At 34.3% G+C, this 16,147-nt stretch overlaps 1 protein-coding gene across 2 annotated transcripts in view; it reads right to left on the reverse strand.

Moving 5' to 3' along the window:
* The window catches only part of hfp (Poly(U)-binding-splicing factor hfp), a 278,153-nt gene that overhangs the window by 115,328 nt on the left and 146,678 nt on the right, over positions 1–16,147 (reverse strand). For both annotated transcript variants that reach the window (XM_073989365.1, XM_073989366.1), the window contains one exon: positions 1,520–1,578. In XM_073989365.1, coding sequence (XP_073845466.1) covers positions 1,520–1,578 — 59 coding nt within the window. The remainder of the gene's footprint in view (positions 1–1,519; positions 1,579–16,147) is intronic.

Genomic DNA, 16,147 nt, shown 5'->3' on the forward strand with positions numbered 1-16,147 from the left:
TCATGAATTTTGGTCAAGTTGGGTCGTTTTAGATTCTTGAGATTTCGATCGATTTGGTGAAGGCCGAAAATCTCATTCTTTAGTTTACATATGGCAACATTAGATGAATAAAAAGAATGAAAACAAAAAACATATGATTAGAAAACACTGTAGGTGGGGGGATTGTGAAAAATATTTTGTTTAAAGAAACCTTTTTGTGTAAATAGAAAGTTATTTTTATATAATGCAGGGAGTTTCTATTGTTTCAGTAAATGAGGGACAAGACAAAGCTATCAACATAATGTTACGAATGTAACTGATAGTTTTAAGTTAATTAATTGAATTTGCGTTAATTCAAAAATTTGAATTGTAACGTAATTTTTAATTTTTGTTACCATATAGATTTTTCTTAATCTTTCTAGTTCTTACTTTCCATGTTTATTTTGTTATTGTTGTGACGTTATTGTTGTGCTTTCGATTCACTTGCATTTATCGCTCTTCGCCCATGTATGTATGCGCAGTTGTACGCTTATGGGTGTTTCACACGATATGTTATTTTACATATGAGTTGTCACTTTGCGCATACATTTTGTATATAAAAAGTGACAACTCATATGTAAAAAACATATCGTGTAAAGTACCCATTAGTGCCTGTTTGTGTGATTGTCGCACTATTAATCGGTGGTGTTCTAAAAGCTACTAGAAATATCGGGAACCAGATGCGCTTGGGATAAATACAAGGGGATTCAGCAACAGCGAGTTAGTTGTGTTTTAGACGTAAAACTGAGCAGTCGGTTAATAGAAGAAGTAAAGAGCAAGCTGTGTGCTTACTAGAACTAAGCTGTGTGCTTTGTAATTAAAGTCGGTTGCGAATAAGTGTAATAAAGTAAATAAAGCATTGTAAAATCGTAATCTAAAACGAACCCTGTTTTATTTGATACAAATCGTATCGGGGAATAAAACAACGTCTACACGGAGATTAGTTAAACCAAATTCCGTAACAATAACATTGAAAAAATACGCCGCAGAAATCTAAGAGATAATTCGGACGCGTTGTCCTATCTCAGTGCAGTGTGAATTTCTGTGTTTGCCGCTAAATGATTAAAAAGTCAATAAACACTTGAGTTATTTTTGTTTTGTGTTTTATTTTTGCTTTAATTTATCATTCGTAATGCCAGATTGTTAAGTTTTTATAAATGATTAATTTTTGCTTGAAGAAAAAGTGGTTTTCACAAAAATAACACTTCTTTAATAAATAATTGTTTTCGTTAATTGATAAATAATAAAAAATTGAGATTTTTCAAATAAAAATGTAAATTTAAACGTGTATTTGTTATTAAATTTTTCAATTTCTGAAAAAGCTAAATGCTGAATCAAATCCACTTTTGATCGAAAATCGTTCCTGATAGTAATGAGCTGGCTGAAATAAACGTATTTTATTTGACGATTTTGATATATTTTTGCACTCAAGAATTTACGATTTTCGACCAAACTTATATGGCAACACTGCTTGTAGGATTATGGGAATAAAGACACTTACCTACACATTAATGCCAATGCTTGTTGTCTTTGTACCTGGGTACGCTGCGATGCAAGTTGCTGAAAAGATATATTATGTTATTATAGATATTATATTTGTAAAATATAAAATATATTGTGCTTATTCTACTCAATATTTAAGCAACAACAACTCAATTATTTTACATTCTAAGCTGTCCTCAAAATTATCTATTTTTTGGAAAACGAATAATCCAGTCAAAATAGACAATGATATAACTAAAATTGCCACAAAGCAACATTTCTGTGGAGAGTTAGGATTTGTCATTACAAGTAATGTTCTAAATTACCCTCGGTCCCATGTGTGCGCACTAAAAGATACTAAATTTCATACCATTTGGTACTGAGAAGCCCTAAAGTATGTTTGTCTGACTTTTATAAAATCGATACTTATAAATACATTATTCTAACTACAATTAACTATCAAATAGTTTGAAAATAAGAACATGTTTCTCTTAATTTAATGTGAAAATTGCGAAAATTTTAAGAAGAAGCCATTGCACAATTTTATTTTTTTGATATAGTAGAATCGCGATAATTCGTGCACCAATAAATCAATAAGCCTTATAATTCCATATAAACTGTCGGCCCCTTGAAGCGGCTTCCTTCACTTTTTTTATACTGAAAAATTGTAGTGCCGGATAATTCGTAAAAAATACCAAATTCTTGTGATTCTAATGTATTTGACAATTTGCTTTCACAACAGTCCAAAGTGAAATGCATGCAAGTCGTCAAGGCAGGATTTAATTTCGGGGTGGGCCCATCTTGACATAATATCATGAAATTTTAAAATAATGTGTAGGGTTATGTAACGCTATTTTAAAGATTTGTAACTGATTTTTTATTGATTATTGAGACAAAAAAATAAAATCAATAGAGAGAGTTCACAGTATTTAAGATACATTTTCGAAATTTGGAACTGACTAATATATGTTAGTCCTTGGATATTTTGAATCGAAAATTAAACATATCAGACCACGTTCGGTATGGTTTTCGGTATTTTGAAGTTATTAACCATATATGTTTTGGTATATCCCAGAATTTTCCTACCACATTCGCTCTAAATTGGCATTTTTGTTTCTAATAGTCGCAGAGAATAGTCGTTGTTTTCGCTATCGCAAGATTTTCAGATTTCTAAGAATATCAGCTATAAAATGGATTTTTGGATTGGAGAACCTCCATGCTGAAAGTGGTTAACATAAATCCACGTTTTAATGCATATCGCCCTCAAATTTCAGTCCCATTTTTCAAAAAGTTTTTAGTTGGACAAATCTTTGATCCCCGTACATTACATATTAACATTTTATAAGCCATTTAATGGTATTTGGTATACTGTAGTACGTCAAGGTATTTTATTAGTTATTTATCTTAATAGACACTAAACGACTTCTATGAATTGAATACCTCCAAAAAGAAGAATAACTCGTATGCGCGAGTGCATATTGGACTTGTATCGAATATTTAGAATCGAAAATTGTGTACTACTATTGTGTCGATAACCTAAGAAAATAATATTTTACTTCTTTAACCGAAGTGATTGAGTCCGTCCAATCCAACTAAAAATGCATTAAAAAAGAAAGCATTTTTACCCGGAGTCGTGCAATACAGATTACGACTCATAGACTCCAAATCCTACTCGCAGTACCGTTTGAGACTACGAAACACATGTTAGGGCAATATTTCAGAAAACAATATCAGAAAAAATACTATAAGTCGAAAAAACTCCAAAAACTCTACCGTTGGTATAATGTTATAGAATGTATTTTATAACTAAGAAGCGTTAATATTAATAATTGTTTCACAAACATCCCAGATGGGACAAGGGACACTTCTCTCATATCAATGAGTGCACACCAATTCATATTAGCTCAATGATATGGGACCTACTGTTTATCGCCCGATAAACGGCGTGTCTTAAGACAGCACTTGAGAAGTTTTACATGGCTGAAATACTCAGGAAATATCGCCAACATTACTGAGGGGTATTTTGCCACCGTTGGAAATATTTGATGTTGCCTGGCCGGGGAATCAACCCCACGACCTTCAGCGTGCAAGGCGGGTGTGCATTGCACCACGGTGGCACCCGTGCCGTAGCTGTACGAAGAAGTTTTTGAACTCGATGACATTAAAAACTTTTATGGATACCGTTTTTGCTATTAATTGGAAATAGAATTAAATGTTTTTTGTTGTTAAATAAGCAAATATCTCTAATCAACACACCGATTAATTACTTGTGCCCAAATTTATAACTTGTAAACGGTTGGAGGTAAACTCATTAAAACTCCTCCCTTAAGCAAAAACGTGTCAGACGGCTTTTATCCATATCGAAAACCGGCTTCACAGCCAAAATATTTTTTGCCCAAAATTTGTATTGTATTTCTTAACGATTGGGGAATAAATGCTAAGGTTTTTTTAATAAAGTTGATTTCGATTGAAGTCCAAAAGGGTTTTCCTTTTGTGGAGAATGTTTCTGAAAGAATGTGCCGACTTCTTATTATGAGAGTCATTCCTTTCGATAGTTGTTGCGTCCACCAGCCATTCTATGTTGGACATCGTAGGATTTATAACCTTTATAAAGAGAGATCCTTTTCGAGGTTCATACTTTCTTTAAAGAAAAGAACACAGACAAATAAAACTGAATGGGAAATGTTTATTATCATTTGAAAGAGCATTCTTTGGCATTTATTTTTTGAAGATTATGTCTATAAACTTTTGGTCGCAGAAACGTCTCTGATCGTACAATTCATATTTGAGTTCGATTTTCAATGACTTGTTCGAACATTTCGACTGGTAAGCAGCAAATAACACCCGTATTTGTTTGATATCATACGATCTTGGTGACCATTCGGCATAATTTTTGTAGAAATGTGAACGGATGATTCCACCGGCAGACAAACCACTCGAAACCTTTGTTTTTCTGGATGAAGTGACAGCTTTTACAACTCTTTAAGTTGCTCTTCATCCCAAAAGCAGCAATTTTGCTTGTTTACATACCCATTAAGCAAGAAATGGGCTTGATCGCTAAACAAAATTAGGCTCAAAACACATTCCTCAAAAAACGAGAATTTTCGTACTAAAGTTGAACGATTTGTAGACGTTGTTCATCATACGACTCACACGCGATCTGTAAAAAAGGTTATTGAAAAAGGATCACCCGTTACCATTATGTCAGGAAGCATGGCCAAATTAGATATTTGCACACCATTTTAGCGAAAATGTTTAACTTTTGCGGTGGATGTACCCGAATGGGTGGACCATTATGAAAACATTACGTGAACTAAAATTTGATCCAAATCGGTTGATCCGTTTGAGGCGTGTCATGCGTCCCAGCAGGAGAAACAGATTGGGCTAAATGGCTGCAGATTGTCGACCCGGATTTCGTCCAAACTATGTTGAGTTTTTTATTTTATTTTTTATTCAGTATTGTTCATAAAAAGTTCATTACAGTTCATTTTGTTGCCACAGCGTCTTTAAACTTTGTAGGAGCTAATTGGTTTACAAAAGCTTATACGAATGGTATTATTTTAAACTTTTTAAAAATATAAAAAAGATGTGCGTGAAGATAAAATCGATTTAACTAGCAGAGACAAAAACCACATTACTAGTGGTATAACAGTCGTATAACAGATTCGAACGAAGGTAAAAACGATTTTGAAAAACGATTTTCAAGGATATATGTTTTAGACTATTGCTCGGGATATAGAAAAGATACGCGCATGCATAGCACTAAGCATTACATTGTAGACATTTTGAGAAAATCGGAAATTTTTGAAAAAAAATTTTCAAGGATATCTTGTGTTTTGGCCTATTACTTAGGATCTAAAAAGGATGCGCCTGAGCCCAAAACAAAAAATCGCAATTTTCAAAACAGTTTTTTTTTGCTTTTCAAAATAGTCTGGCTTACTCGTAATTAAGTTTTAATATTTTATTAAAACAACATTAATTTATTAGTGGGAACAAATTGGCGATGTTTACCAAGTGGTACGGCAGGAAAGACGACTATAGTTTCAGATATCGCTACAAATATTCATCAGTCCCCTTGTTTCTTGTTTTTCAAGAAGAAACTTTTTATACCCAAGTGTCAATTGCTTGCTCAAATAGATAAGTTGACAACGGATTTTTCCAAAAATAAGCAAAAAATGTGCAAAAAATATGCAAATATATGAAAAAATATGCAGAATATGCAAAAAATATGCAAACAGTGTGTGGCCGAAAATCGTCATAAAAGTCGTAAAATTGTCAATTACAGTTGAAAAACAAGTAAGAACAGACTATAGTCGGACGGGGCCGACCATGTGATACCCTATACCACTATCCCTGTGCACTAGCTTTCCGGGCTAGCTTTTGATAAATGATAACTTTTATTTAAATGTATACACAAAAGTTTTGATCAATTTAACCCGCTAAATATTATCCGATCATACCGTTGACTTGCACGCTACTTCTTCATCTCAAACCAAAGCTACGTTTAAAATTTCGCGCCGATCGGACTATTATTGCGACCTACAGAGCGGCTACAAAATCGAGCAAAAATTTTGTTTTTGGTCCATTTCATCCCTTTAACATTTCACGATCATCGCCAAAAACTAATCAGTTCTATTCTGGTCCAAACCCGACCTCCATACTAAATTTCGTGACAATCGGTCCATAATTGCGGCCTCTAGCTTGATTACAATTTTTAATGGACGGACAGACGGACGGACGGACGGAAGGACACACATCGCTAAATCGCTTTATCTCGTCGAGATATGAAGTTTGGTATACCACATGAGGGGTCTACGACGAATATTTCGCGGCGTTACATGAATTTTTGGGAAAACAAACTTATTATACCCTTTTCCACATTGTGGTATAGGGTATAATCATCAAAATTCCTCAAAGTGTTCTAAATTAAGAATGTTGGTCATTTAACTTTTTTTAGCAGATCATTATGTTATTGAGACCTCTTACGACACTGTGGTGTAGGGAAAAAATGTAGTATTGTAACAACGTTTTTTTATTATTAAACTGTGTAAAAATATAAAATTTGATAAAATATCAAACGTTTTATGTAAAATTCAATATTTTCTTTGTCTTAATGGTTTTAACTCAAAGAGTACAAATCGATGTCGGATTTTTTAGCCGCTGGTGCCGCTTAAACCTGTTAGGTTTGTTAGATTTTAAGATTGCCAAAGTTTGAGCACAATTGGAATATGGTAACACGTGCTACTGGGGCCTCGAAGTTATGAAAATCTCGATTTTTTGGCTATTTGGCAACATCGGCGACCTATATCTGTGGAACGGTTAAAGCTATTTGCCCGTATTATGCATTAAATTAAAGGCCATTCTGTTAATTTTATGTTCAAAAACAAAATACGTAAGTATTACTGAATTCGAGATAACAAAGCCAATGTCCCGAAAAACGTGACTAGTCTATTGCAAAAAAAAAAAACATTTTTCTTTCTTCTTATCAATTTTTGGAATGAAAACAAATGTCTTTTACATTTTATTCTAACTTTAATTTATTCAAGCGTCAACATCATGTGGTTTTGGAGCTATCTGTGTTTCAGTTGTTCGTCCTTTGTAATTACTTGGTGGTAATCTGTGATGAGCTCAACTCCTCGCTCTGCTATGTCGTACGCAACTTTCAAGCTTCTTACCATGCTTTGCGCCTCCTGAAAATTCGGAGTTAGAGTGTAATCTCTTGATCAACAAGAAGCCCCACTTTTAATTACTCCAGATAGACCTGGTTCTAGGAATTTCGGCAGTTGCTCTTTTCTAAGTTTGGATCGAACAGGTCAACAAGTTCAGGACTAAGATACCACAGATTATTTATTATTGTTATTTTGTTATTTCCCTTTTCTGATATATGTTTGTCAATGTATTCGTATTTTAATAGATCTTTAATGAGGTCTAGCTCTTGTTTTGATGCTAAACGCTTCGAAGAACCATCTCTCCCGAAAAGAATCAAGCGTGGATTCAAGAAAATACGAACCATGAAATTGTCATTGCTGCTGGACCCCTGTAAGCTGCACTATAGGAACGTTACTAGTATCATTTTGGCTACAGCGGAAGCTCTCGGAGAGGATCCCAACAAATATAAGACCTCCAGAAGTTTTATCCGTGAACAATGGAGAATAACCAATGAAAAATACACGCAAAAACTTCAAGGAACGAGGCTATTTGCGTGCACTGGCATGGAAAACTATTACCAGGTATTTTCAAAACAGAGCAGAAAGAACGGGTTGCTGTTCTGGTATCACATGGGGGTAAAGAACAATTCCTAGGCGTTCCTGTAACTGACAATAGCTCAAGGGAGAAACACGACCTAGCAGTGTACGAAAGCCTAGAATCATGGGGTCTCAACAGATCGAGCAGATGTTAGGTCGAGAGCTTTTGTACCAACGTACAGACTTATTAGAAGTATTGTTGAGAGGGATTTTTTACTGCAAGTTTGGAGGCACATCCGGACATCAACAAAAAATATTCAAGCGATTGACAAATCCAAGTTCGATATAGACGAGAATGTTTTAAAAGTACTTCGCAGCTTACTTCCCAAGAACAAGAGACCGTAGAAGCACCTTGTGTTTACATCGTTCGAGTCTGGTTTAACGCCCCCAGAACGTTTTTTATTTTATTTATTCATTCATTCATTCATTCATTCATTCATTCATTCATTCATTCATTCATTCATTCATTCATTCATTCATTCATTCATTCATTCACTCATTCATTTATTTATTTATTTATTTATTTATTTATTTATTTATGTATTTATTTATGTATTTATTTATTTATTTATTTATTTATTTATTTATTTATTTATTTATTTATTTATTTATTTATTTAATTTATTTATTTATTTATTTATTTATTTATTTATTTATTTATTTATTTATTTATTTATTTATTTATTTATTGATTTATTTACTTATTTATTTATTTATTTATTTATTTATTTGTTTATTTATTTATTTATTTATTTATTATTTATTTACCAAAATAATGGGTTTTGTAAGGGATTTTTGGCAGCCGTAACTACTTACAAATCCCCCTACTAACCCATTATTTTAACAAGGGCATGTCGCACTGAATTACTAGTTATTCTATGACCACTAGAATAACTAGTTATTCTACAGCCACTGAAAGTTGAAAAATAAGCTATATGATAAAAATATATTTTTTTTATTTTTAGAACAGTTTAGGTGGAATTTGTTTTCAATTTCAACACTCTTCATATTTTTATATTATTTCGCCCCTTACTGGATTTGAACACACGAACTTCTGCTTTGTAGCCGAACACGGACATTAAGGGTTGTTTCAATGTTTAGCTATGCACCACCAAGTGTTCATTGGTTTTTTAACAAAAAGTACCCGGCCGGCGCACAGTGGCCGAAACCACTGATCTAGCGGCGCGAAATTAATAACTTGGAAACGAATGAAGATATCTTTCTGAAATTTTGCACAAACTCAATCTGTGTCTGTGGGTAATTATGGACTAAATATGAACAACATAGGCAAATATTTTGGTATAGCCCCAATATAACGGTACCTCCTGATATTCGATATTTTGAGGATTTAAGCCACCTTTTCCTTCCAAATTAGTTGTAATTTGGTACCTAGGGTTCCTAGTGGTCGCTAAACCTTTCCACCAAAAATTGTGGACATAGGTCCACGTTTGGGTATAGGTCCCTTTTAAGGAACCTCTCGACTTTCAGTAGTTTGGGGATTTGCAGCTAAATTTTGGTTTTTCGGAATCTCGGGAGTCCAATTTAATTATTAAAAAAATAACTGGACCGAACCTCGGTGGACCTTTGTAGTTACGCTCCATCCAACAAAAGTATATTGCACTAAAAACATACAAAAAAATAATAATTTTTGAAAATTTATTGCTTTATAACTATGTAACTTCAGACCCCAAACATTTTATTTTAATTTAACTTAAACCCTCCCCTATCAATAAAAAATAAACTTTGTTTAGTTTTATTACGAATTTATTTAACAATTAAACAAATATGAGATCAGGTTTTTAGCAACAATTTTATTAAAATCTGATCCGTCAAAATTTCTTGCACTTGACACTGAATAACTGAGTGAATATTTACAACAACTGTTTAAGTTAGAAACTCTCTATTGGTATTTTCACTACAAATCTCCAGGGAGCCTTTGTTCGCCTAGTTCGGATCGCAGAGAGGCCTCCCTTCCTTAAGTGTTCTCTACAAACCCTCTGAGAAACTATGTTCGCTTACGGCGGACCGTAGGGTGATATTTCCAATCATTGCCCTACAAATCTTCTCAGAGACTATGTTCGCTCTGCGCGGATCGTAGAGAGTACTCTCTTGGTAGTGGAATTTCTCTGCAATTTCTCCCTGGAACTGTATTCGCTCAGTTCGGATCGTAGTGAGAACTTTCCAATAAGCAGTGATTGCCACAGCCTTGATTCACTTTCGGTTTTTATACACAAAACACTTATAAGTCATCTCTTCACCTGTACGGAAGCACTTCTCGGTTTACTCGCGAATTGTAACGCGTCTCACCCACACCAGGTAAAGTCATCAGCACTTTTCGCCTAATAAATCACCCACACCAATATTATTATTTATACAAACTAAAAACCTTTGTGTTTTATTTTCTCCTCTTATATTTATCGGTAACACTCGGGTTTGTATCACCATTCTCATCTCCACAAACAACAACTATTCTCTGCGGCCTTTCTGAGCTATCACCTAAACATTTGGTCCAGTCGAGCCAGATAAGATCCTTAGGATTTTGTTGTTGTCCACCTAAACATTTCATACAATCTTCGGATCAGTGGACAACTTACACGGTGTTGTTTGTGCTAATCGGAGTTTTTGTTCTCTTCTTCACCACACAAGAGATTCCCCAATCACCCCTCACCACCATCCTCATCATCAAACCATCATACATTATCACCAACAACACATATTCCACCAAAAAACATACCAGGTATGTAAATTCAGTGTTTTCCATAAGTGAGCAAATCGCGAGTGTTAAATTTTTATCTCTTTTCGCATAAAAATATTTCGGTCACTGATCGACTTTAATTCACCCTATCGGTCGGTGATTACAAACAAATACGGTTAAAATCTTAATACAGTCCACACACTAAATCATTTAATAAAAATTCTCGCCAAAATACGGTTGCATTCCCTTTGAAAGATTAGCAAAATATCGTTTATTTTGTGAATTTAATAAATCTAATATACGGCATACTGTGCTTCTTAATTATTCACCAACAAGTGTAGTGATCGCCAATACGTGTTGTTGTTGTTGTTTTATTTATTTCGGTTTATTTTCTCACTATCCCTACATCCATAATTATTCCAAAGGGAGAGCCCTTTAGTGAGAATTGCAACAACAAACTAATTACAAATTACCCGCCTTTTTACATTTCTTCTAGCGTCACTTATAAAACGAAAAAACCTACCAACAACAAGCCAACACGTTGTGGTCTCTCTACCTGCTTACCTACTAGTACATACCAACATAAGTCTACTGCGGTATCGACTACTTGTGTTTAATTTTGTTTTGTTCTACCTCTTCGTTATAACTACGGTTACAGTGGGTCGCAGGTGGAAAAATTATTTTTTATATAAACTAGGAGACCCGGCGAACTTCGTCTCGCAGTTTGTTAGGTACAGAACTTGATGGATTTGATTCAAACCTATAATACTATTATTGCTATCACCTTGTTCAGTGGCAAATATTTCTTTGTTTTGAACTGTTTAGGATGATCTTTGAAGCAGATGTACATTAGATAATTGTACTTTCGACAATTGTCACTTTGGCGAAGAGAGAAGTTACTGAGAGGCAAAGTGTTTCCGTTTTCTTCGACTCTCTCTCTCCTATAAACTGACAATAGCTGCGAGAAAATTAGCAACAATAAATCTGGACCAAGATATATTTTTTAAGCAAATAACACATTTTGCGATTTAAATAAAAATATTCGGTAGCATAGTTGAAGCAAAATTTATATCATAACGCCCCTATTCGTTTCATAATCAATCGATGGTTTTCTACAATTCTTGTTGAACTGAACACGATATTTCACTCAAGTAATTGAATTCGTAGGAAGGAATGCGATAGTAAGAATTTGAATTTAATGCTGAATATAGTGCTCATTTAAATTAGCGTTTTAATCAATTAACCTATTTTGAGCAGAAAGATCCGATCGTTATCAGTTAACCACCTTCGTCAGCTTTTTTCTGACTTCTCTCCGAACATAGTTCTGTGAACTTAAATGTATTGTGTAAATTGACTGCTCTAGTTTATATTAGTCTCTCATTGTAAAGAATCGTTCGAATGAACTAAACAACTGTAAATCAAACTGTTTTCGGTATCCTGACTTGAAAATTCATAATATTTAGCTCTTATACGAAGCACATGCCGCATCTTTAAAAAGGTATTAACCGCCTGGTATTATGATTTCACTGCTCATCATGGGCCCCTATTCGTTTCAAAATCGATGGTTTTCTACAATTCTTGTTTTCACCACAGAACACGATATTTTACTCAAGTAATTGAATTCGTAGGAAGGAATGCGATCGTAGGAATTTGAATTTAATGCTGAATATAGTGCTTATTTAAATTAGCGTTTTAATCAATTAACCTATTTTGAACAGAAAGATCCGATCGTTATCAGGTAACCACCTTCGTCAGTTTTTTTCTGACTTCTCTGTTTAACGTGATCTCCCGAATTCTGCTTGCATTGCAAGTTCGGAATTAGATGCAATGGCTCTGGTAACACGGACAAATGCGCTAATTGAATTTTGACTGACACTGTACTATCCAGTACTTGGTACATTGATCCTTGTTAGCAGAGCTATTATATTAGTTGCCGTTCTCTGTGTGTTTCAGATGCTTGAAGTCTTGTCACACTAACACGTGACTGTTGTCGATTACTTGGTCACCCTATATTTAATTTTCGACCAAAAAAATCTCCAGTACCTCCGATTTCTTTTTTTTTTTTTTCTTTCCAATTTTGAATATCATCCTTTTTCGATGCACATACATACAGCCTTCCAGCTCTGCGGGAACTAAACTGATTGAATTCATACACCTTTTCAGTGCGGACATCATGTTTTAGTATCATGACAGGATCTGAACAGTATCAATATATATCTGCTACAGCGTAAATTTTATACCGCATAAATCGGAAGTTGATCTTTTGAAGATGTTTTTACATACAGTTTCCAATGAAATTACCTCGGAGCTCTTGATTTTTCAAATAACCCAAAAATTTTGTGGATTTGTACTTTTTTCCTCAAAACTGTGGAAACCACTTTCGTCGTTATCATCTTCATCTTTTCAGTCGGCATCTGACCGAAACCACCACTAATCTTTACAAACTCTAAACTAAGCCCTCTCCTTTTAACCATTTTTCGCTAGTAATTTCCTAAAAAGACGCTTGAATTTCCTAGTAATTTCCTAAAAAGACGCTTGAAAATAAATGAAAATCGATTGTGAATAAAAAATTCTATACAACTTTCAAAAATTTACAAACAATGGACCCCCACAGTTGGTGCATATACAATTTTCGCCAAAAACTGTCCAAATAAGTGTCAAGGTATACTCCAAACGCGAATCTCGATAGAAATTTGTGGAAAAGTTGACTTTCATGAAAAAATTTTTTTGCAAATTTTCGCGATTTTTTTAGGTTTTATCCTTTTCTGCCATGAGACCATTCCGAATTGGTGCAAATTGTCAAAATCTGTTCAGCCGTTCTTGAGTTATAAGCGTAGTAACTAACATCATCCTTTTTTATATATATAGATTACTAGGGGACCCGGCGAACTTCGTCTCGCGGTCTGTTAGAATTATTACTGAAGTCGATGGCTTTGTTGTCGAGTTCAATTGCAAATATTTCTTTGTTTTGAACTATTTAGGACGATCTTTGACGCAGATGCCCATTAGACAATCGTACTTTCTATAATTGTCAGTTTATCGAAGAAAGAGGCTACTGAGAGGCAAAGTGTTTCTATTTTCCTCGAATCTCTGTCCCATAAACTGACAATTGGGCAACTGTAAATCGGGACTAAAATATATTTATTAAGCAAATAACATATTTTGCGACGCACATTTGAAACAAAGTAGTATCGTAACGCCCCCATTCGTTTCATAATCAATGGTTTTCTTCTTATCAGTACCTCCTACTGGCTGGAGTGTCTGGCTGGTGTGCACGATAACTCTCGAACGGATCAACCGAACCGAATTTTGAACTTCGAAAAACCTTGCCCAAACTTAGTTGACCCATATTGGTCCATTCCTTCGGGTACCTCCCCCACAAAAGGGCGCAATCGATTTGGTCCAAACTTTGCAAATCGGATTACTCCTTCCGGATATAGATCGGGTTTGAATATGGACCATATCAATCTACTCCTTCGTGTACCTACCACACACCATAAATGAAGTTTAGGAGCTTCTCTCAGATAGTTTTGAAATTTTTTTCAGCAGTCCATACTTCCTGAGATACTGGCCTAAAAACTCCAAGAAACCCTGACGGCATCATCTAAACTGCCAAATCCTGAAGATAACTCTCGCAGGGAGTTTCTGATTGGTCCAAACTTCGCATATCGTATTATTTCACCCAGTCCAGTCCTTCGGGTACCTCCCACACAAAATTTGGGAAAAGTGGACTTTGAGGACTCGTCTCGGATCTATTTGATTTTTTTTTGCAGAAGCTTGTTTTCACCATTCCTATTACAACGGTACAATTATTTTCCGGAGTAAGTCCATGACACCCTGCCGGTACATGCTTAAACTGCTAGTATGAAGGATAACTCTCAAAATTTTCAAAATTTTTTCCAAACTTGGTTTAAACTCGCTGTTTAAAATATGTGTTTGCTTATTTCTTGTTTTTGGTCAAAGGCTGAGGATACAGCTGACTGATACTTTCTTACTTGTTTCTTTCCAATTTGAATATCATACTTTTTCGATATACATACATACGTATGTATTTGACCATTGGCAATTGCGTTCCAGCTGTGCGGGAACTAAACTGATTTTCAGTGGGGGTATCAATATATACCTGGTACTGCTCAAATTTTATACGACATAAATCGGAAGTTCATCTTTCGAAGATGTTTTTACTTACGGTTCAAAAGTATACATATGTATGGTATTATGGGGCGGCTGTGCCACCGCAGATTTTCTTGAAAACTACAAATGCTACAAAAATACCGTTAAAAGGAAAATTGTGAGTTTAGCGATGATCTATCATATCCCAAAAGCTGGCATTTGTATCAAATATATGATTGAGGATGCAAGCAGTATTGTGTTTTTCAGGGTATTGCGAAAAAAGTTCATGGTAGGTATATTTTGTTACATCTGGTTTGCCTTTGGTGATATCCAAAATACATTTTATACCGTTAAAAGACAATTCCTACAGAATAGAAATCCAATTAATTTGTATAAAAAAATAATTATAAATGCCAAGATTATTCATATTATGAAACAGGTTGGGGCGCCTATGCCAGGATGGGGTGGGGTGGGTTAATGTGAGAAATTTGTCGTATTGACGTAATATTATATCTTTTGTATCGAAATTCAACATACCAACTTCAATTGAATTCTAGGATCTGTTTCTTGTCTTCAATTTTAGTATAATTTTTGATTTTTCAATAGATAAAACGTCCCTTTATTGTAAAATTTTGATATTTAAGGAAGAAGTATGGTAAATGAATATTTAGAGTCCCTTGGCGTAGGTATCCACGTCGGTGACAAAGCTGCCCCTTGGGTGAGGTGGGGCGGATTGGCCAATTTTTAGACATTTTGTAAATTCTCAAAAATTATATTTTAAAAACAAAATTATAAACATTTATATATCAAAACTTATAGCCAAGATATGCTTATATTTTTTCCAAAATTAATATTTGAAAAAAACTTTAACGGTGTTGATATTGGAACATTTTGAACAAAAACGTGGCACACCCACCCCATTATAACATATATGCCACAACCTCATTTCCAATTAAATTACCTCTGAGCTCTAGATTTTTCTAATAACCCACCAATTTTGTGGATTTTGTACTTTTTTCCCCAAAACTGTGGAAACCATTTCCAGCGTTTTCATTTTCATCTTTTTAATCGGAATCTGACCGAAGCCACTAAAAATCTTTACAAACTCTAAACTAAACTCCCTCTTTTTAACAAAGTTTTCCCTGTTAATTTTCTAAAAAGACGCTTAAAAATAAATGAAAATCGATTTGATTGTTAATAAAAAATGTCTATACAACTTTTAAAAATTGACAAAACAGAGTAGTACAATGGACCCTGACAGTTGGTGCATATACAATTTCACCAAAACCTGTAAAAAAAGTGTCACGGTATACTCCTAACACGAAGCTACATAGAAATGTGTCAAACATTTTTTTGCAAAATTTTCGCAGATTTTCGCGATTTTTTTAGGTTTTATCCTTTTCTGCCATGAGACCATTCCGAATTGGTGCGAATTGTCAAAATCTGTTCAGCCGTTCTTGAGATATAAGCGTAGTAACTAACATCATCCTTTTTTATATATATAGATTTTTAATATTTTTTTCGGAAAAATAAATATTTGAACATTTTATGAAAATAATCGGTTTTCGTTTTAAACGTTTTTTGGACATCGTAC

Source organism: Musca autumnalis, unplaced genomic scaffold (genome assembly GCF_047663935.1).
Source record: "Musca autumnalis isolate F117 unplaced genomic scaffold, ASM4766393v1 scaffold_5, whole genome shotgun sequence".
NCBI lineage: Eukaryota > Metazoa > Arthropoda > Insecta > Diptera > Muscidae > Musca > Musca autumnalis.